Source organism: Sturnus vulgaris, chromosome 4 (genome assembly GCF_052056855.1).
Source record: "Sturnus vulgaris isolate bStuVul1 chromosome 4, bStuVul1.hap1, whole genome shotgun sequence".
Lineage (NCBI taxonomy): Eukaryota > Metazoa > Chordata > Aves > Passeriformes > Sturnidae > Sturnus > Sturnus vulgaris.
The window spans coordinates 61,569,051-61,592,715 of record NC_142246.1 but is presented as its reverse complement, the minus strand read 5'-3'; the positions used below and the strand labels follow the sequence as shown (position 1 = coordinate 61,592,715).

The 23,665-nt window shown below is 40.2% G+C and overlaps 2 protein-coding genes across 4 annotated transcripts in view; one reads left to right on the top strand and one right to left on the bottom strand.

Moving 5' to 3' along the window:
* Positions 1–8,933, top strand: part of NR3C2 (nuclear receptor subfamily 3 group C member 2) — a 188,233-nt gene extending 179,300 nt beyond the window's left edge. For both annotated transcript variants that reach the window (XM_014880533.2, XM_014880534.2), the window contains exon 9: positions 5,218–8,933. In XM_014880533.2, coding sequence (XP_014736019.2) covers positions 5,218–5,373 — 156 coding nt within the window. In that variant the 3' untranslated portion in view covers positions 5,374–8,933. The remainder of the gene's footprint in view (positions 1–5,217) is intronic.
* Positions 8,934–13,048: 4,115 nt separating this feature from the next.
* Positions 13,049–23,665, bottom strand: part of ARHGAP10 (Rho GTPase activating protein 10) — a 138,084-nt gene continuing 127,467 nt past the window's right edge. The window contains exons 21-24 of one of the 2 annotated variants that reach the window (XR_015803351.1): positions 22,679–22,810; positions 21,617–21,708; positions 19,241–19,383; positions 13,049–14,026 (exon numbers count right to left, since the gene is read on the bottom strand). Coding sequence is in view for 1 of the 2 variants with exons in the window: in XM_014880541.2 (XP_014736027.2) it covers positions 13,938–14,026; positions 21,617–21,708; positions 22,679–22,810 (313 nt within the window). In the remaining variant the exon portion in view is untranslated. The remainder of the gene's footprint in view (positions 14,027–19,240; positions 19,384–21,616; positions 21,709–22,678; positions 22,811–23,665) is intronic. The other variant, XM_014880541.2, reaches the window with a different exon arrangement.

The following is a 23,665-nucleotide window of genomic DNA, read 5'->3' as shown; positions in this document are numbered from 1 at the left end:
TGAAGGGCCTGACAAACGCCCTCGGGAACATTAGAAACAGATGTCCTGCACATGGTATCAAAAACTTCATTTGGATCCTCCTCAGCATCTCCTGTTGGCTTTGGCAGGAAGGGCTGTGTCTTGCATGGCAGGCCTCGTTTCATATAGAGACTGTGTAGTGTATGTGTTAGGCAGTTTGCAGAACAAAAGCTGAATTTGGTTTCAATCTGGCTCATACTGAACAGGCTTTGAGTGAAGAGGGCTTTTGTTTCGATGCCATGACATTAAACCCTAATGTGAACCTTCCCCTTGTCTTGGCAAGGCAGCACCCTGCGCTGTCATTTGCTTGTTGACATTTTCTGCCAAACAAAAATAAATTCTTTAAGGCTCATGCTGCTGAATAATTAATTTTTTATGGTTCCTTAAGGGAATATTTTATAGCTGAGGTGGATCTTTCCATAGGCTGAGAGCGCCAGGATTTCACTCGTTGAAAAAGCTGACAGTGGGAATAAGGGCACGGATCCTCCGGGGGCCGGGTTGCAAGGGATGCTGTGCTGGATGCAAATGTACCTCTGCAGGTTCCTAATCCTGCAGACACGAAGCTGCAGATGAGCCCCTCAGCTGTCACCAACACCTTTGGGTACACTTACTTCTGCTACTGATCTGCCCAAGTTGTGTGCCACAGATGATGAGCAGTTTGGAGCCTCGTTCCAGTCCCAGTGCCTGAAGTCTCAGGGCGAGCATCTTCTCTGTTTATTGAGAGGATAGATCCAGCCTCTACTCCCAGAGCAGCAGCAGTGTGGGAGTGTGCTAGGTGTGTGTTGCAGCAGCTAATATGCATCTGTCAAGTGAGAGATTGATTCCCAGCTCCCTAATGTAGACAGAAGCTACTCTGAGAATCGTCTTGCTCAGTTTGTGATGCTTGGATCTCTCTTCCTTCACGTTAGCTGGGGAAGGGCAGAACCCTGCTACTGTTGGAAGAAGAGCAAAAGAGACTTGGCTCAGAATTTGGGCTGGCCAAAGGATGAGGATGTTTCATGGGTGTGTGATGCTGTGGGTGCATCCTCCAGGCACAGAGCACGAGTTGAACTCGGGCTCTCCCGTGGCATGTGCAGGTGTCAGGTGCTGTGGTCTGGCTGAGCGCGTGGTTATGAAGGAAACCTGAAGAAATGAGTGCAGTTCCTCAGTCAGATAAATGCACCTGTCCAGGCAGAACCAGGGTCCATGTTTGCTCTGCCAGATACTCTTAGTGCCTAATCCATATGTATTTTACCCAGCTTTTACTCCTTACTAGCATGAGGCAAATACTCTGCATAGGTATAACCAGAGACTCCATCCCTTGTTCCTTTGTACTCCCTGTGATGATGGAAGATTTTACTCTTGGGTTAGAGTTCAGGATTTCCTAGGCAGCCTAGGAACTGGCCACTGTGGGTCACAAAAGGACATATGGATCCCACAGGGAATAACTTAAGGGAAAAAACTTCCTTCCTGAGCCCTTGGAGTAATAATTATTTTACATCACAGGATTTTCATAGGACTGGGAGCAAAAAAAATACAGCGGTAATGGAATAATGAAGACCTGGTTGGCAGTGGCTTTCCTTAGCCTTCCTGGTTGTTGGAGCAGGAGCTTTGTATCCACTGCACGAAGTTTAAAAGTTAGCAAGTGACAATAGTCCTAAACTCAATGAGGACTCTGCTGGGTGAGGAAGGAGCTGGATGGGCAGAGACCCATTCCTGAAAGGGACAGAGACAGATAATTTGGAGTGTCTTTTTTTTTTTTAATATATAGGAGAACACTGAAGTTTCTGACAGTAATAGCTGTAGCTAATAATAGGAAGAAATTACTCAGCACTGTGTTGTTATCCTACTGCTGTCTTAATTGCTGTCTCAGTAGGCTTAATCACAGAGATGCTCCTGATAGAGAAGTGACTGTGGGCTTTCATACCACACTCAGAGAGTGTGAGAGAATTTGGGGAAAATGAAGCACAGAAACGTGCACCTTTGCAAATCCAATAGTTCTTACCATTTCTGGAAATGCAAAGGCATCATGGTGAGATTGCCAAACTAAAATAAATTCTTTCTGCTCTAAAAATGGGGCAAGTGCTGAAAGGTCACTATAACTGTATTAACTTCAGGGACTTCATTAAAGGATTCATTTTTTTTTAATTATGAAGAACAGTATGCGTGAAAAGTCCATTTTATGGACACCGCACCCTAATAACAGAAAATTACATTTGAGTAATACTCCTATTTCTCAGAGGTGCTCAATACAGCATACAAATGCAAAAATTGATTAGGTAAAAATATCAGAATTGCTAAGACTGCTGTGGCCTTGAAAATGTTTGAAGCGCAGCACACTCTGCAGGGTAGTGATGAGGGAATTGGGAATTGTTTTAGTTGTGGCCTTAACTGCACTGCCAAGCTGTAAATCTTCAGAAGTGTGCTTCAGTAGCTGATATAATTGAGATTGTAGAAGCCAGGATGTTTCTAGTCACCGTTGCACTGCTTGTGCAAACAGCAGTGCTTTCACTCTCACTGCTAAATTGGAGTTGCCTGTCACACTGCTGGACTGGGGAGCTCTCAGCTTTTCCAGTATAAACCACCAGAAGCAGAGGGTGGAAGTGGTCAGCTAAAGTGCAGTCAGGAGCTCTCAGAGCACAGGGATTTTACAAGGCTTTAAAGAACAACCAGGAGTACATTTGATCTAGGAAATTCATAAGGCACGTTCATTGGTGCTGGATAGCTCGTGTTACCTTGCTTGTCACCTGCGGTGCCTCAGTCACTGCAAAGACAGAGCTCGTGTGTTCCAAGAGAAAACAAACTTTTTGATATCCTTACTGAAGAGGGAATTTCTCTTTTAAAGCAAAGGAGCATCTAAATTATTTACCTGTTACAAATCAAAACTACATCAGACAAATGTTGTTTGGGATGCAGAAGTAAGGACTTCAATTTCAAAATTAGCATTGCCACTGGGACCTGTTTTTCATCCTTTTAGTGCATCCTCATGCCAAGGCTGCTGAGCTGGCAGGCACTGGTACTTTTGAAAATGCATGGGAGCACACCTGCAGAAAATAACCTGCTTGTGGCTCAGCTCTTGGTCTCTCAGCTTTATCTGTCTGACCTTAGCACAGTGTTTACATTTTTGTACTTCTGAGCCGCTTTCAATTCTGCCACATTTGTACCTCTTTATTTTAAATTAATGCTTTCCCAGCCCCTTTCAAGGCTGGAGTTAAAAAGATCCTGACTGCAATCTCATGGTCCTGGTGACACGTGGGGTCACATGTGTGACACACATGCTGCCTAGTCCTCCCTTTATCTGGATGACTATTGTCAAGTATGTTAAAGATGACAGCTTAAGAAAGTGTAACAGAAGTTTTAGCAGACTAAATAGGTATAGAAAATACATTATCCTTAGGGATTCAAACCCAAGTATGACATAATAGGAGGGTTCTAGGGAATTTCTTTTAAACTGTTGTGCAAACTTAACCTTTCTCCTCTGTGGTGAGATTCGTAGTGTGCTGTGCTATGATCGTATCCATGATATCACAATCCTGGTTTTCACCCTCTGGACTGCTGACTTGTTTATTGAATAGAATATGCTTCCTTCATTAATTTTATTTTTTATTTTCCCTTGTCTGCATATTCATCCGTACATAAATGTGTACTTGGCACTACTAAAAGCTTGCAAAGAAGTCAGAATTAGTAGTTTCTAGGTAGGATTTCCTGTGACCTGTCTCACTGAATCCAGAGGCTCCACACGAGCGTGACGAGGCAGGAATTCGCTTGAGCTGCACAGAAGGCATTGGGACAGAGGTGACCCCAACCCCCTCTCACTTTCAGTGATGTGAAAGAAGTTTAGGGAAAGGAACACATTCACAGGGTCATTGTCAAGGCTGTGCTGGGGTGCAAGGCTTACTTTGCTTAGGGCTGATGTTTGATGCCAGAGGTAGGGAGGAGGGAGTGACAATCACACCAAGACACAGTTTCCTTCACTTTGGTTTTGTGCTGTTCAGAGTATTTTTGGCACACAGTATATGCAGTAACAACCTCCTCCTCATGGGTAAAGAAAACCTTTGAACATCAGCATTTTTTCCTTGAAAACCGGATTGTGTCTATACTACTTATTTAGCATGCATCTGTTTAATTAATTAGTGTTGCTTCATGACATGCCAGATCATCAGGAATGACCTAAGCCCCAGCAAACAGACTCATGTAGTGCTCAATAGCAGCGAGTCATGTGTTTGAGTGATCTCAGCACTTCTCTGGGATGTTCATAAAGTGCTTGCATGCTTGCAAGAACAGCTGTGAAAGTCCTGAAAATGAGCAGTAAGGTATGGTGCTACAGGATGGAAATGTTGCTGCCCATATTTTTTTATTCGTTTCCTTTCCTGCCTTCCAAAAGTCCACTTTTATTCTCTAACAGGGGCTTTATGGCAGAATGCAATTCTGCATGGTAAGAATTGAAATGACAAATTTGTGTTTGATAAACTACACAAGCAAAAGTGTTTCAAGTCCTCTGCAAGGACACAAGGTGCCAAAATTAATTTAACACTTGGATTTTTAAACAGCAGAGGCTCTTTCCTTCAGTCACACAACAGTGGAAGTTCACATGCTCACTGAAACCTGGATGTGCTTCATTCCTTCACATTTCTTAAAGACTGGGAAGGGTCCAACATACTGTAAGGCTTTAGGAGATGCATTTAGGTCACAGCCACCAAAAATCCTGTAGATTGTGTTGCTGTAAAACCTGAAATGCCACTGTGTGATGCAGGAGTTGTGCTGTTGAGCTGCAAACATCAGCTGCTCTGGCATTTATAGGTCGCGGGCCCTGGAGAATGCACTGAAGTTAACCAAATAATCTGATTTAATGAATGTGTATCCAGCTGAAGCTGAGAGATACAATAGTTTATGGCTGATCTTTTCCCTCTGGGCAGAAGGCTTTATTTTTGTAGACCTGGAGTTCTCATGGTGGCCAGTTGCTGTTAGTGAAAGGAAAAGTGCAGCTAGGCTGAAAAATCAAATCTGCGGTCTCTTGGGTTTTCCTAGTTTGCTGATTTTTAATGAGTCAAGTAGCCCTTTGGCATTTGGGTTCTTTTGTTTGCTTTATAACCCCTGTAAATGGACTGTCAGGTCAGAGTAAGATGTTGTTTCTTAGAAATAATCAATTATCAGCAAGCTGTTGTTTGCATGCAAAAATCTTGGTGTTTTTCCTAAATAGTGTTTCTTTCTGTATTTCAGCTTGTTAGTGACTTATTGGAATTCTGCTTCTACACCTTCCGAGAGTCTCAGGCACTGAAAGTAGAGTTTCCAGCCATGCTGGTGGAAATCATCAGTGACCAGCTACCAAAGGTGGAATCTGGGAATGCCAAGCCCCTGTACTTTCACAGGAAGTGATAGAAAATGTCTTAAATGGAAGAACTTTGCCTTAAGTTTCCCTGTGTTATTCCACACCCATGAAGGACCCAAGAAACCATATTTTAAACATGCTCTTTACACTTGTTCAGCAGTCTCTGAATAGTCTAAAATCATACAAAGGGTTTGGGGGACTGGAAAGCAGTTGACTCGGATTTGGCAAGACCTAGATGTTTGGAAATTACCCCATAACCCTAAAACACTTAGAAAATGTTCCTGTTCCTCTGGATGAAAAGCCATATCTAGTCAATAACTCTTTGATTTTGATATTTTAACAGATGGAGTTTTAAATATGCCATGTAGTTTCTGGTATTGTTTGCTTGTTTTAAAAGGGTTCGAGAACTAATGAGAACTTTTTAAAGCTTACCCTTGGTTTGCACATAAAACGTAAAGTCAATATGGGGCATTAATATTCTTTTCTTGTAAAAAAAAAAAAAAAACCAAACAAAAACTATATATATATATATACACACATATATACACACACACAAACCCTAACGTGTAAAGTAATAACAGAACATTTGGTGTGGAATACTGTTATCCCCACCTGTGGCATTTGTTATCCCATGTTATCCCATCATAGATGATATACACTGTGTTAAGTGTCCATTTACTATTTAATTCAAAAGGATAAGATGTGAAAAACAAATGCCCTGGTATCAATTTATAGTATCTATTGTGCTGGCTTTACAAATAATTTTTTGCAGTCTTTTGCTGTACTGTACATTGCTGTATGTATAAATTGTGAAGGACCTGAAATAAGGTGTAAGGAACTTTTGTAAATGAGACAAAAAATCTTTAATGGTTAATAGGATGAACGGGAAAGTATTTTTGAAAGAACTCTATTTTGCTGGAGACTATTTAAGTACTATCTTTGTCTAAACAAACAAGGTAATTTTTTTGTAAAGTGAAATGTTCTGCATGCATAATGAACCGTTTACAGTGTATTTAAGAAAGGGAAAGCTGTGCCTTTTTTAGCATCATATCTAATTTACCATCCTACAGTATCTGTTGTAAATAACCACGCTTAACCTTTTCAGTTGTGTTTTAAGCCTTTCTATTTCTCTCTCTTTTCCTCCCCTTTTGTCTCTCTTGCAAGCATATGTGACTCGAGCACATCTTAGAACTCCTACTTCATGTATCTGTAGGAAACTACACATTTTTGTGTTTGCCACTTTACCAAGGTTTCATTTAACAAGACAAATTATGGTCTCTCTCCAAAGCTTTTGTCAGCTTAATGATCTAGTGAGTTTTTGCCCTCTATTCCCTTTCTCTCTCAGGGGAATGGGGGTGAGCAACATGTTGAATGATTTTCCTTTTTTTAACTAAGGTTTCCCAGATTGTTTGGTTTTGGTTTTGTTTTTTTTTTTTTCCTTTGAATACTGGATCTATGAAACATCTTAAAAGGTCAGATTATTATTTCAGATGGGGGAGAGCGATTTCTGGTTATGCCGAAGGGAACATGCAGATCATTACAGTAAGTATATCAAAGAGATTTGTACTGGTGAGAGAGGGATGGTGAGGGATGATAAGGGCAGATAAGCTGAGTAGAATTTTTAGTGATAAACTAAAAGTGTCTGTAATTTTGTAAGCATTTTTGTAATAATCAGTATACATCCAAGAAGACAAATGTTCACACTACAAGTTCAACTCAGTTGGTCTGATTTTGTCTCAAAAATGTTTTCTCTAGAATAAGACTGCAAAGAAAAGAATTTTTGAGGTGATTTTCACAATTTCACGATTTATAAGCAACTACAAGATTTTGGAGTAGAATAGAGGACAGGTGAACTTTTCTGAGGCTCAATTGTTGCTACCATATGCTCATGTTTAAATAGAATAGTTTTTCAGAGTCCTAATCTGTAGTGTTCTCTCTGGGTGCCACTGGTATTTTTGAGCTATAGTGTGTCCCTTGGCCGGTCAGAATGTAGCATTTCTTGTCAATGGTGGTCGAATTAAGAATCCTACACCCTTTCTGAACCCAAATTTGGAGGTGCGCTGTGGTGCACTGAAGACAGTCAGCGCTACTTGTCTTTTTAAATGACACCTGCCTTATGCAATGGGTAATCTGTAAAGACTGTATTCAGAGAGGTTTTTTATATATAAATATATAGATACATATATTATTTGCATTTTGGAAGTCTAATTCATAGGCAGATCTTTCAATACTGACCTGCACAGCAATATGAAAGCCAAACTTCCAACGTGAGATATACAGCATGCAGACTGGTTGTTTACAGTAAAGACACAGTCATACATCCATCTTTTAATTTACTTTTTTTTTTTTCAAAGTCTAAAATAGAAGATTTCAAAGCCAGGTTCTGGGTGAATACAGTCTGCAGCAGCTTTTTATATTAACAAAGTTACTGCCTCCTTTTCTGTCTCAGAGTAACTTTGCTTGACTAAAATAGCAAAGCCATATTCTACACTTCACTGTTAAATGCCTGTCCCAGTCCAAATTGTTGTCTGTTTGCTCCTATTTTTGTACCTTATTACTTTTAATCTTGGTTTGGTACAATTCATAATTCACAGAAACTTCATATAATTAAACACACTAAATTAGTTTTAAAAAGCAATTTATATCTTTATGCAAAAACGTATGTCTGTCTTTGCAAACAACTGTAAGCAGATTATAATAAATCCTTTACTTTAATCACCTGTTGTTTATGAAACCATTCATTGATTATTATTTTTTTTGCTAGAGATCATTGAAGTAATAGATACAATTGGATATAGATGTTGTAAGAGGCAGTATTCTCTTATCAAGGACACTTAAGCAGAATAGCCATCACTTTTTTTATCTAAACCTGTGTACAGAAAAAAAGAAAAAGAAACCACAAAACCCAACCCTAGTTTTTAGCTACTGGGAAGTTCGTTACATTCTTTTGAATTTGTTTAGAATGAAATAGGCATTTGTCTCCTGCAAAATACAAGACAAACTGTAACAGCTTTTAGGAAGTGGGCTTTTGTTCATTGAGCTAAATTATTTTGTTGTAAGAAGGAACAGGGATATGCAGCAAGAGCATTGTATACACAGTTAAAATGTAAAATAGTGTAATGTACTGCAGTGGGTATTTCAGGAATACTACACATCGTGTGACTGAGCAGTTGCACAGAGTAAAATAGAAAAGACTAAAGTTTGCAATATCAAAATCTTATTAAAAAGATACTTTACAATCAATCATGCAAAAAGCTAATTCACAGGGTGGTGTTTTTCACTGACTTGTTTAAACATTTATGAAATTAAAAAATTCTACAGTTAATGCACTTTTAATTGTTTATTAAAGATTTGACTTTTTTTAGAGCAATGTTTTCAGCTGGAGGTCAATGACTTGATAAGAGAGACAGCAGTTCTGAGGCCAGGAAGCTCAGAGGAATGTTTAAGAATTCTTGGAGTTTAAATAGATTCCTGGATGAAAAATAAAAGCAGCCAGCAGTATGGTGTAAACAGTAAAATCTATGCATAATGATGCATTTATAATTAGGGGTTTGCTTCTGTATGTTTAAAGCTTTTTAAATAAATAGAAAATATTGTTTGGTCTTTATGTTAATGTCTGCAAGTACCTATTTTTCTTTTTTTTTTATACAAATTGTACAAATATAAATGAATTAAACTGGTTTGATTGCAAGTATTTCTTGCATTTTAATCGCAGCTAGCTGCTGGTGCAGTGATATCCTTAGATACAAGCCTTCTGCTCGTGTAGGAACAACACAGAACCAGAGAGTGGGTTTGGTTGGAAGGGACCTTAAAGATCATCCAGTTCCAACCTCCAGCCATGGGCAGGGACACCTGCCACTGGACCAGGTGCTCAGAACCCCATTGAACCTGGACATGAACATTTCAACATAAAGTAAGTCAAAATGCACTGTAACATCTTTCTTCAGCTGGAGTGTGGGTTCCAGCAATCTCTGTCAGCTGGGTGTCACCGTGCCTGCGATGGCTCTGGCCAGGGGGCAGCTCCTCAGGCTGGAAGACAGGGAATGTCCAACACTGGAATGTGGTTCATTGCACCTGGGCCCCTGTGCTTGACAGATGATGTGCTGACACTGTTCTGGGCACCAGCTCCGTCCCACTGGAAGAAACAAACCTTCAGTAGGCCAGAGCAGTCTGGGCTTTAGTTTTTGTTAACCTCCTGCTGCTCTTCCCATTGACTAAAATTAGTGAATCCCTCTTGCCCTGAGAGAAATTCTATTTTATATACACATCATCTCCCCCTTGACCCTGCCTTCGCAGGGTCAGGCCTTTTCCAGTTGTAATTACAGTAAGATAGCAGGAGTTTTATTTCCTCTTCTAACTATCTTGGTTTGGGGTCTGGGCACTCTCTCACCAAGTTCTGCACAAAGCCTGGTCCATGCTGTAAGACCACCATTTAATTACATTTTGGTCTTTTAATAACAAGTTGCATAAACTTTTTTATTGCCAAAAAATCCTTGCACCTGCTTTCTCTTTGCTGAATTGTCAGAAGGAAAGAATAGTAGGGGATCAGCAGTGTTAAGAAAAAATTTCCCATATGTTTACAAGCAGATGCATCTGTCATATGCTGTTCTAGAAATAAGATGATGCTATCACTACTTATAACCATAATGAAACTTGTAACCTGACCTCAAGCTGGGGCACTCAGGTATCTGCAGAGACTCGGAGTTCATGAGGAATACAATATTATTAAGAAAGGAGTGGAAAAAATGCCCTTTCCTGTCACAGATTTTGCTTGGTAAAGCATGCCCTGCCGTAAAGGTTTGGAGGTGTTCTTACTTTAATTGTAGATGTTGACAGGGTGAGGTTTATTTGGTGCTTACCTGTGGCTACTGCAAGGACAGATGAGGGCAGGCTGTTGGTTTCTGATGTAGAAAACAATGTCCAAGGCACATTCAGCTGAAGAGGTGAACCTCCAGTGAAGACTTTCAGTGAAACCCAGTTTAGCACTGGTGCATTTACAGCCTACACAGGCCTTCTGTCAGCAGCTTTTCTCCTTAAACTGCAAACCAGGTAAGAGTTGTGAAATGGGTTAAGAGAACAAGAAACAGCGTTAAGGAAGGCAAGTTTCTGCCCAAGTCTCTTCTGTGACACAATTACAGAGTATTGGGTAGCAAAAGCTGCAAGCAGTGTGGCAGGAACATGTATTTTCATTACAGGACAGATAAATCAGCTAATGAGATTTTTCTTTGACTCCTCATAAAAGACAGCATCAGAAGGAAAGCTGCCATGAAGATCAGCTGGGACAACACTTAACGACCTTCAGCAGCCTGAAAACCCCAGGGCTTTTCACCCAGCAGGGTGGAAGTGCTGCACCCTGGCCAGTGACTAACAGGCTATAAATTTCTGCTGAGCCCAGCTAGGCAGGAGTCTCAGCTTGGTCATTAATTATTCAGCAAACACATTTGATCTTGATCCCCAGGCTGAGGGGTTCAATCTCTGGCCCCACAGTGATGGCAAGGCCAATGCCATTTTGCATAAAAAGCATATTTGGGTTTTTTCCTAATTCACACTCTAATTTTCAGCCCATGTCATGCATTGACTACCAGCAGCCTCAGCTTTGAAAACGGACAAGTCTGTGGCCATGCCCACAGTAACCAGCACAGAGCAAGGGAAGGGAATCCAAGCCAAGGATCAGTTCCTCTGTGCTGTGACAGGAGAGCAGTTCCATGAAAGAGGACAGGCCACACCCATGGAGAATGACCACTCCTGCTGCCAAGCCAAGAGAATGATCCTGCAACCAGCTTTCTCCAGACTGGACTCCCTGTCCTCCTTCCTGTCTCAACAGCACATTGCTGCACTTCTCCAAAATCTGCCAAGCCATGGATAAGAGAAACAAGAGGCATGCCCTAAAGGCCACCTTCAGGAAAGCAAGCAATCTCAAAAGCCTTTCTTTGTATTTTATTTAAATTTAGCATCTTTTTAATGTCCACTTCCAAGCAGTCAGTACTGGGGGCATCGTTTACAGCTCTGCTCAGCAGTGAGGATGAAGAGTGAGCTGTGCCATGGCTACTGGGCTGTGCAAGTCTATACTTGGCTCTGGTGTAACTGGGCTGATGTGGAAACCCATCTGGTGGGTAGCAGTTCCCACAACTGAATTCCTCAGAGGCAGTGTGGTTAGCCTGAAAGCCAAATCTGATCTGGCTCAGCTCACACCACTGCCTTCAGACAACGGCTGGGACGTGAGAAAGTTTGGATTAGTGTTACCTCTGTTCAGTGTATCACTTCTCAGTAGGAAAGTTTTCTCCTTGTTTGGGTTCTGCGTAGCTCCAGGAGTAACAGGAGTCTCAAAACATCTCACCTAAAGGTGAAATAGGCTGACAGTACTGGATGGAAGAGACACTAGGACTATTATTCCTTCTCTATATACCTGCCTTTTTAAACAATCTCAGTTATAAGGAAAAAAGTCCCACCACACAGAGCCAGAGCTGAGAAGCACATTGAGAATTTTGGAGGACAGCAGCCAGAACAAGATCAAACACGCACTGCAGGTTTAAAACAACAACAAAACAAATGGAAGCAACTTCCAAAGCTTGTAAACTTCAAGTTATCAGAGCTTCACCATCTGACGAGCCAGCATACCTAGCTGCCACACCTGCAAGGTTAACACCAAAGATTTATATTCTCCCTCTTCTTTCAACATTTTCTACCAACTGGTAGCCATGAAAATTGAGTTTGGCACACAAATAGCATCCTGCCTCCAGAATAAATCTTTAAGGCCACAGATGAGTTGATAATAGAGCTGTGGGCCCAGGCAACATGAGAGCCAGCCAGAACAGAGCTTTGCCACGTGAACAAAGCTGAGCAAGGAAACCTGCAAGCTGTTGCTGCAAGTACTGGTGCAGTTATTTCCTTAACTCTGAATCAAGGAGCAAATCAGTCAGAAGTCATTTTCAGTGCTTGGATCACTTAGCCAAGACAAGAACTGCCTAAAAGCTTTGTGGCAGGGAGTCACTGCTCCAATACACCAGGAGAATTCACCAAATGAAACTCCTCCAGGCAATGAGGGTCAGTGCTGGAGAGCTGTACTGGCTTGGCTCACCCTTGCTCCATCTGGAAATGATTTGTGCATACTCCAGTGGTCTGTGCAGTCTGGGCAAAGGAACAAATGTATGGCATAGAGTTAAATCCTCAGGGGAGAAAAAAAAGCCATCCCAACCCCAAGGCAGCATTAACCATTAACTGGTTTACTAATCTCATTTGTTAGGAAAACTTGCAAGCTAAGTAGAGCTGCAGTAAATGACTCAAAATCCACAGAGTCCAGTTTAACAAATAAGTGAGCCTGTATTAGCATGTGATCCTGTCACACTTTCCTGCATCCTCTCCACTGTCTTACTTGAAGGAGAGAAAAATAGAAAAATTACCGATAAACTTTCTTAAAGTCTACAAATTTTGCAGCATCAGTAACACTCTGCAGTTGACAATTAGAGGCAAGAAAGATGGGCAAGGTGAACAAGCAGCTAAAACAGACAACAGATAAAATGCAGGAATTCTCCAGGATGCAAAAACATCACAGCCGTAGATTCTCTTTTCCCTTTTGGCTTGAACTTCCAGAGTTGCCTATTTTGTGTGAGGAAAGCTCCCCATCCCTTCTGGAGCCTGCTCAAGGCTGACTGCACAGAGCTGCCAATAATTATTTCATGCCACAACTTCCAGAACCAGAGTAAATACTCTGCAACATAGGAATGACAAGTCAAATAACAAATAACATTTTATTTCATTTACAGTGATATTTTTTGAGTAGCAAAGGAACCATGACATATAGGAGCCTGTAATAAAAGTTCATGTGTCTTATCTTTATAAAATAAATGAAATCATACACGCAACATAAATGAATGTGCTCTTTGAAGACATTTGAAAAATGTCATGTCTTGATAGCTATTATTTTTACTTACTGATGTCTGTTCTGCACTGGCTATTCCACTCTGAAATACAATTTAATTGTCAGCATGATAGCTTTTTTTATCCATCAGTATCTTCCAAACCTAAAATGATCATAAAATCATAGAATGGATTGGATAGGGAGGGACCTTAAAGATCATTTAGTTCCAATCCCCTGCCATGGGCAGGGATACCTTTCACCGGACCAGGTTGCTCAGAGCCCCATCCAACCTGTCCTTGAACACTCTTCCAGGGATGGAGCAGCCACAGCTGCTCTGGGCAGCCTGTCCCAGTGCCTCACCACCCTCACATTCTGTTAAAAATTCTGGTTATCAAAGCATAATCTCCAGGGCATTAAGTTGAGTCACAGATCAACCAAACACTTGACTTCAAAAGCTATTTATCTTGCAAACAAACATACTACTAATGCTCTTTACAACTGAAAAGACAAGCACCCTATTAAGAAATTAACCTATCCCTTCATCCCTCCTTCTTGCCCCCCCACCCATTCCAACCCTCAAAGAATTTTTTTTCTCATTCATATTTGGCAACACAATGTCTTTATACAGATTAAGATCTTCAATCCATAGTCCAGCTCTTCACTGATTAAAAGCAGTCACAAAAGTAGAGACAAGTGACTAGAACAAAAATCCATGGATACCATGTACACCTTCTTGGCGTTCAATGCACAGAGCTATAAAAACTGAACATAATTTTGTGGAATAAGTCCTCTCTTGCCATTTAACGTGCCTTCTAGCCATCCTGGCTCTCTGGAAAATTGCACTGCAAAAGAAAAGGAGAGAAAATTACTGCATCTTTTTATGTTTGAATTAATACTTTGCAGCTTTAGTTCCATGACACCAGGCAAAGCATCCATAAAAACATCCCATCATCTGCAATGACCAGTTTAAGAATCTGGCTAGGAAAGATAAACAGGATTATTAACTTGACTTAAATACTTCATAATATACTTCTGCAAAGCCTACATGGTGAAATAGCTTTTAGGTGCAGGAGACTTCATTAAGGAAATGGTTAATGGAGCTTAGGACATATTTATAAAATAGAAAAATCTGTGCCTTAGGGGAAAAGTCAGAATTCATATCAAACAGTGGAAAATATCTTCAGTAGGTGGGGCAAAACAAGAGCAAAAACCTGTCTTGAGCAGAAGTTATGACTCTGGAAGCTCAGAGCCACAGAAGCACAGCATAGGGCCTTACTTTTGGCATGAAAAGTAAGCATGGAAAGGATTACAGGGGAAATAGAAATGAGCCAGATGTCACTCCAAGTATCATCTCTTCAGAATAGAGCTGCTATTAGAAGTGACCAGTGGACAAAATCTGAATCATTCTTCTGATTAAATCCTCTCTCTGAAATTCAAATACATAGTGCAATTCACAAAGCACAGAGCAAAGGCTTGAACGGCTCCTTGTGCCATCCTAAGTGTTTACCACTGCTGATCCCGAAGTTTATGCCAGCGTATCCATGAATATCAAATAAGAAGTATTTCAGCTTGGACTCCCAATGCCCCAGAAGTTACTCTGTGAGCAAGAGAACTAATGAAATCTGACTTCCTCTATATATATGTTGACCACATTTGACAGGAAGTTAAAAAAGAAGCATAAGCCTCCTTTCTTTGGAAAACAGACTAAAAAGTCCTCAAATTCCCCTTTGAGGTGTCTTTTAAGGATATAATACAGATACCTATTTACCTATGTAACTGTAAAATCTCACACTTTTTAGCAACCTACGATACTCTCTACTGTATTAATTTATCCTCACAGTGCTTCTGAGACAGACAGTATTTAGGGAAGACATCAGACAAATGCTGAAACATGCTGCCAGCCATGTCAGTGCTTTATTTAAAACACATTAACACATTGGGAAATGTGATATTTGTAGCCTTCTACATATCAGGAAAATAACAGTTGAGAGAGAGCAACATGTTAAGTCTCACTTCCAAGACCATGTAAGGCTTTTAATTTGAGGACTTAAAATCACTTTCCCTGTTTTTTTCCTTGTGTCCTATTATTGTCAGACAGCTATGCACAGAAACCACACTTTGAACAGCAGCTATAACTTCAAAGAACCCAGAAAACAAAACTGCTTTCAAATGATACTGATAGTTTAGATTCAGCATGAAATGCTGGGCTTATATTTGTAATAAATGTGTTCAACAAAAGGATTCCAAAGGAAAAACGTGCATAGACAATTACCTTTTAGGATCTGTGCTCACACAGTAACTTACATTACCATTAGTAATTAGCAGGCCCTCCTTTCCCTTTGTCATTTCTATTCCACAATTACAGAGTACACATGCATTTGAAACTGCATGGCTGACACCACCACAAACCTCCCTCCAGAAGCTGTAATTCTACATTTCCAGCAAATGCACCAGCAGCCAGCCAAACCCCTCCCTGAGGTCTCCCATACCTACTGAGCACATCTGTATTACAGGAAACAAACTCCAAAAAAATGACAGATTAGGGAGAAAAACAACTAGAAATCCTAGAAGTAAGAAATTTCTACCCGTCCTCTGGTGCTTAACCTTAATTTCCATTAGAAAGAGGGTAGGTACCACTGGCATGTCTATAAATCCAAGGCCTGTTCAAACTGAGGGGATGACACTGAAATGAAAATTTCCCTAAAATTTACACAGGGGAGGAAATGCTCACACTATGCTGAACCCCATCACTAAACATAACAGCAAACTTCCAAAGAAATATTTTCTAAGCAAGTTTGATAAGATAATGGTGAGCTCTGCACACTGCAGCACATTCATGGCCCAGCAGTTGGGTTTGAGTGGCAAACACTATTTTCACCCCAGAAGATGAGACCTAGCTGGTACAACTGAGCTCTGGGCTTAGGAAATTAAATATTGCACATGTACATTACACAGTTCAGAGCCTCGCTCGTTGGCAGACAGTTCTTTTAGACACTAGGAAGACTGAAGAAGGAATTACCACTAAATTACACCTAAGGCTACCATTTCTAGAAATCTGTGCTTTTTAAAAAAACACTGCAAAAAATAATTCTTACCATTCAGCAGCCGTGGTGATTGTCACAGCAGGGAAGGCTTCTGCCCCCACTCCAATCACCTTGTGCAAGAAGGGGTAAGATACTTGTGTACATCACTGACTGCTTCTGAAGGCAAATGATATTGATGAATCCAAAAGTAAAGCTGCTTTAAGCTCCACTGATCCTGTGTTCTTTGCTAATCTATTTCTCAGGTACAGCATACAACAGCATGCATTTCTTTAAAATCAAAACCACTTAACCACACAAACACACAAGTGTGGTTTCTGGGCACAGCTGTCTGACAATAATAGGATACAAGAAAAAAACAGCATGCATTCCTTTAAAATCAAAACCACTTAACCACACAAACCCCATTCCTCTATCATGCACAGCTCTTAAACTCAGGACACAGCCTATTTCTGAAAAAATACTCTGCTCAAGAGACGACTTCTGTAGTGTCCCCCTTCTGTCATTTCTTCTCAGTCTACAACAATTACAGTTCTTAGCACTTTCTCAGGCCTGCCTCAGTTAAAAATACCTTGCTGCAGAAACTACACACTTGGCCTTAAAACTACAACTCATTACTAGAGAAATCATCCCATAGGACTAAGGCTCATGTTGGCATGGGAAAGGAGGGGAAAATACTTGTAGTATAAAAGATACAGAGCAGAGAACTAAACAGTAAATATTTTCAGCAAGATTTAACAAGTGTATAGCAAGACTGCACAAAAAGACCAAGCACAGAACCACCACTAAAAGCCATCACCTCTTAGTACAATGCAAATAGCAGCCAAGTTGAGAGCTCACAGGGGACAGTGACTTCCTCAGTACCTGCTGCAAGGCCTTTTCAGCAGTCTCACTCATGAAGGCAAAGTGCAGAGAAGGAAGATGTCTGAGCATCAGAACAACAGCAAGTGCTACGGAACAGTCACCCCAACTCAAATGGGCCAACCAAATCTACAGACTTGGAACTTGCAGTGAGATCTGATCTCTTCTAATCAAGAAACACTATCAGGTCAACTTGGCATCTGCAGCACTGCCTCTTACTTTTCTGTATTCTCCAAGGGAAATAGCTTTGATATTGCCATGCTATTATTTTCTAACTGCAAATACATACAATTTGCAAGCAGCTCTTCCCAGAGACCCAATGCCATAAGCAGATTTTGGTCTGCTCTGGCAGCTCAAAAGTTTCACAGGTCTCAACCACAATGAGAGTAAGACTCACTTCCTCGCAGTATTAGTTATTGGCTGGGTGCCACTAACTTCAGCAAGACTGAATCAGACACTGATTTCCACATCTTGGTGGAAATTGGCTGTTTTGGTAGCACATCTAACCTGCATGGTGTCTGGCACAAGAGGGCCTCCCTTTCTCATGGACTGTCAATCAGAGTAAAAACCTCAAAGAGCAACATAAATGAGGATTACTCAGGACAACAGAAATCTCACTGCTAAAACCACTACAGCACTAGAACTCACTTCCATAGAACCCAATTATGCTGGCCAATTTTTAATCAGGAAATTCAGTTAAAGCAAGCAAATGTGCTTGCAAACCCTCTGTGTTTAGAAATCCCTTTGGTTTTTTGAAACCATCCCTGTGGGTTGAGTTGATCACAGATATGCAGAAATATTTATCATGCTTAGGGTTAGCCTGGAATTTGAAATTTCAAAACTTGCTGTTTCTGCTGTGAGAAGCAGAATTATCTTGTGGACAGAACACAGGACTAGGAGTTAGGAGGTCTTCTCCCCATGAATGTTTCCAAGTGCTCTGAAATACACAGATGAAAGGTGCACCAAGAAGTAGCTCTACCTCCATTTTTACCTCAGCAAAAGAATTATTTGCACATACAGTGCCTTACAGTATTTTGGGAGTACCTCTTCTCTTTGATGTAAATCCTGGATTGGTCAGGACCATAATGACAGACAGTCCAGGAGCCACAGCATGAATTAGAGGGCAGAGAGTGCCTTGGAGTCAAAACCAGGAACATTAACTAAGGCTGGAACTTTGTTACAGTGGGAGAGAGAGATGGGGATGACAAGGGCTGTGTGAATGTGGCTTTTTGTGTTCCTCTTATACTTGGTGGAGACAATGGGTGCCCCACTTTTCCTTAGGAACAAAACTCTCTCAGTTTTACTGTTTTCTCTCCCCTAAAATCGGATTTTAAAAATTGTAAAAAGCCTTGATAAGAGCTATCTTGACAAGTTTTCAGGAAGCCTTCCTGCTAGCAGTTCTGCCAAGGAATTTTTATTGTGTAAACACCATTTAACCTATCTGAAACACTTCTCCCGAGTGAAATTCCCATTCACTGACTTTTAAGCAGTCTCTTTCAAGAAGCAGAAATTTAATAACACTTGGCTCCAAGACTGGCAAAATTCCAGTGCCGGGCAGTCTGATTATTCTTTCCCTGATTATTGGGAATATCTGCCTCAACGACAACATACACAGCCAGCATATGTCTCTCTCAATCTCAGATTCTACTCTGCTTCTCCCCGTATGTGCCCTTATCCAGCTGCAAACTCTTCAAGCTTTGTTTCCAACCACTTGAATTATATTGTTATGTGCTGTCAATAATATAGCCTGTAACAACTGGGAAATAAAAATATTGGCACAGCCTAAGGCAAATTGAATTGAAGATTTAAAAAAAAAAAAACCCAGTGGATATTGTTCAGATTACATTATTCATTTTCTTAGACAATTCAATTAAATAGAAAACTTTGCCTTTTCTTTTTAACTTACCAGATGGTGCCTTAGCATTTATATTCTATGGCACTTTAATGGAAAGACTGTGGGATTTGGGGAAGCACAATGCACATGCAATACTGAAAACACCTGAATGTGAAAACGCTACGGTTCTTTACAGATTCCTACCAGGTGATGCAAAGCTTAACTTAAAATATTAGCAAATCTAACCTTGGCAAACTGAGACAGATTTTTTCCCCCATTTAGAAACAGGAAATGGAGATGGGAGCAAAGGTTAAACTCACCTTCTTGCACCAATATTACATTTAGCAGCTATGACAGGTGCAAGACTACTTCCCTAAATGCCATTATCCTGTCTGAGACTGGAGCAGCCAGAAAGATTCATCCAGAGTAATGACAGGTGAGAGAGAACCACTGCAATCAACATCTATGGACCAAGAGAGACAAATCAAGAACAGGGAAGGAAACAGGAAAAAGGAAACAAAGCAGGAGAGAGAGGAAAGAAAAGGGGGAAAAAAAAGAGACAGGATTAGAAAGGGAGACAGGCCGGGTGGAGAAAGGAGAGACAGATAAAACACTAATGGAAGCAGCACTTTTTAGTAGACATTAATTTAACAGTTACTTTAATGGTTGATACTAGCTGTATGTCAACTTGATTGATGCATTGTCACTTTGATAGTTAAGGTTATTGGTAGAGCTGCAGAATTGATGTATTATTACTTTAATTCTTCATTTGGGGGCTTTATTAGGGCATATGGGAATTTAAATTGAGTAACTAAAGAACCTGAATTGATTCCCTGCAATCTGATTTCAGCACAGACTCAGGGGTGCCTGATACAGAAAGAAAAGGCCCATGTCAAGGCATTTCAGAGGTTTCAAATGTGGAGACAGGTCTGTACTTGGCATGAAAAGAGCCATCCATGACATAACCTACCAGGAAAAGTTATGAAATGACCATTACATACAGTTACTGCCTTATTACTTGCATACTCTTCCCATTTTTTTCTGCCAATCCATAGCCTACCTGAGGGTAAGAGCCCTGCAGGGCAAGGACAACACCTGTGAAATAACCAGGACACAGCAGAACAAATCAAAACTAATGTGTTTAAGGAAATGTGAGCTTTGCCATTGGAAATCTGCAATTGGATTTTCCAAATGCAATCCATGCCACCTTTTTCCCAAGCTTTGAACCTTATTTGATGACATGGAAAAAGTTACAGTTCAGACATTTCTCCACAGATGCCAGAGTCAAATCCCATACTTGTTTTGGGGAAATCCAACTCTCCAGTTGAAAACTCAACTGAGGCTGCAATGAACTAAATCATGGGAGTTTTGTGACCACTTGTTGAGTTCTCATACAAGAGAGAATCTCAACATTGCTCTCACACAAAAACATGACACACAAGGAACTAGTTCTTGAAAGACTTTCTTACCCCAAGCCAACAAAACCTTTGCTGTTCTGTAGCAGAAATGCCTCCCCTCAGATATCAAATCTTTTCCACCATGCACTGGATTGTCTTTCCTGTACACAGTTTGATGTCTGCTGAAAAGCCCTATCAGTCATGTTTTAAAAAACTTAAATTAAAATAGCTGGTGTTAAGGACTTTTAAAAGAGCAATCATTTAGCTAATTTATCTTTAAAAGGTTTCCCACCTAACTTGATTCAGACATGATTTGCCTTTAAGGCAGCTCTAATAGGAAGCATCAAGGATGATTTTGTAAATTGGGTGCTAGTAGGGAAGAACCTAGTGGGGATCCCAGACCACTTTATACTGGGAAAAAAACCAAAACAAACAAAACAGAACTGAAGTCTGGACCAGGCTTGCTATTTACTTGTTTGGGAGGAGACAGGGGACAGGAATATCCTATTATACATACTAAAAAAAAAATAAAAAAATAAAAGGATTTTGCTGAGCTTTCCCATTCTGCATCTTCAGAATTTGTGTTACAGTATTCATTGGCATAAAGTTTATAAACTAAAACCTTTCCTATCAGTTTGAAGTCCCTGTACATTTGCTGAAGGGTAGATCCATGGAAGCTCACTGAGAACAGTCTTAAGCACAGGAATCACCTTCTGGATGTTCATATGTAGTGCTATATTTGGATCCACAGAAATCATTAAAAACAAGCCTTCATTCCACACCTCAGTGAATATTCCTTTTTCTACAAGTACAGGCATACACTAATGCAAACGTTGATCTAAATCAGTAAAAACACTGTCTTTTTTCCTCCATTGCTCACCTGATTTACCTGGCACTCTGTTTACTTGAAAATCCTGAAATAGATTTTTTTTTCTTTAAAGGAAAACCCCTGTGTTATTTTACAACAAGGGTTCACATTGTAAAAAATTCAGTTTTGCAGGCCAAGGTGTTCTTCTATTACTGAATAACAACTTTTTTTGGTACTACAACACATTTAAATGATGCTAAAAATTATACCAGTTGGGAGAGTCTATTCACCCAAAAATCAAAAGCATTGCCTCACAGTGCTAAGGATATGTTAAGTAGCTTCTTCATACCAGAAAATATCTCCATCACCAACTGTGTGCCATCAGCAATGTTGGCAGAATAGCAGTCAGGCTTGTATTTTTATCCAAAGCCATTTTAGCAGTTTTGTCAATTTGTTTTTCATTGCTTTATATTTACTCAAGCAGTACTTACCATCTTCAAATATTGCTCCTATCTGAAATGACAATTCAGAGCTGTGTTCTGCTTCACATGGATAAACTGCTCTTGCTTTTCGGTGGGCAACACTGAAAAATGAAATTATGAATTATAGCAACTTTTTACTATTATGAAGACACTGTCTCAACCATTCTCTCTCCATTCACATTTGGAGATGACTAAAACTTTAAACACAATCTCACATGCATCATTACAGGCTTATAATTCATACACATAGCCAAAGCTGAAGCTTCACAGCTTACTGTTGGCATTTCTGAATATCATACTCCCAACTTTCTGCACACTTATTTTCATGACAAACTCGAATTTCAACTACAGTTAAATTTTTTTTCATGTGCTAGTCAGCAATGAACTCAATAGCAGGCAAAGCATAACATACATCAAAAATACCACCAGTAATGAGAAATAGGAATTTTTTACCAAGTGTTGGGAAGAATTTGTGAATATACCAAACTACTTTAATTAGAAAAGCAAATACTACTAAATTTGAAGGGAAAAGCCAAGATGGTGAAGACCTTCAAAGAAAAAACTCGAAATACTTCAAAACATGGAAGCAAACGTGGAAGGAAACAAACAAACATGGAAGGAAACAGAAACAGGGTGGAAGGAAAGCTGGAAAAAAGAGTGAAAGAATGAAACCACAGAGAAAGGTAAAGATGGAAGAAAGTCTTTCAGAGGCAGCAACACTAGGATAAGAAGCTTAAATTTGGCAAAGGTGGAAGAATCTATATTTTAAAAGACTCTAAGAGAAACACTTGAGGAGAGAGACACCATGAACTGTCCAATCAAAATAAATCCCTCCTGTATTAACCTATGAACCAACAGACCACTGGCTCAGTGTACAGCGTGTCTTCCACCAAGGAAAGTGTTCAAGGAAAAACAAGATGAAGCAGACAGGTATTTTATTCTGTCAAAATTGCTACGGTTGCATTTCCTGGTTTGAGACAATCATTCACATCCCATGGGAGATTATTTTTATGAAGATGCAGAAAAAGGAGGCAAATAAAGAGCCAGCAAAAGTTGAAGTGCAGACCATACCTTTCCACTGTTGTGTCAGTGCCAGTGGCAGGGTTGGGGAAGAAGAAATTGGGTAGTGCAGCATTTGTGGCAGCCGGGTTAGCAGGTGGAACATTCATCCACGAAACCATCGACGGGCGGCTTTGAGCAGGACTAAGAGGAAACAGAGTCAAAGCAGAGTTAAAAACATGAATAAAATTTCTTATTGTACCAAAACATTTCAATCTTTATAACTGGACAACCTGTTAGATTTTCAAACTCAAACCAAATCATATTGTCAAGTTGATTTTGCAGAAATGGCCATTGTATGAATCTGCACTCTTCCTTGGATAAGCTAAAGAGAATTACCTGAGATGCATGACATAAGCAATGAAAGGGCAAAATTCCCCATTCCTTATCTCATAAAGACAGACAAAGTGAAATTGCATAGAGCAGGCTATTATTTGAGCTGCCACTCTGCCTTTACAAGTTTTGATGAATCTATTTAAAAATCTCCTCAGTGCTGTACAAAGGCATGTGCAACTGGGAAGATTTCTAAAGAGGCTGCAGCTATTACAGCATTGGGATCAATCTCTGGATTGAGATCTCCTTCATGAAGCTGTGCAAACACTGCCTCAGTGGCTGCCCTCACCAACACACTGCTCAAATAGGTATCAAGTTAATGGCTGAACACAAAGTTGCCACAAGAGGAGAAGAAATAGCAGGCAAAATTTAAAACTTGTATTAGTAAACACACAGAGTTGTCCCCAACATAAAGAGCATTTCTAATCTTACACCTTGAAAAACTGAAGTGTTCCAGCACTGGAAGGTTTTCGTTCATTGCATGGACAAAACAACAAATAGTCCAAAAGCTGGCTGTCAGCATCTTTGGAACAAGCAGTTTCCAAGCAGAAACAGAATTAAAATCATTTGCACACAGCAATTGTCCCTCAGAGGTAGAATTCCCAATACAGCATTTATGACTTTGTCTTAATCCAAAATTAACCTCTTAGAGATGGCATTGATATG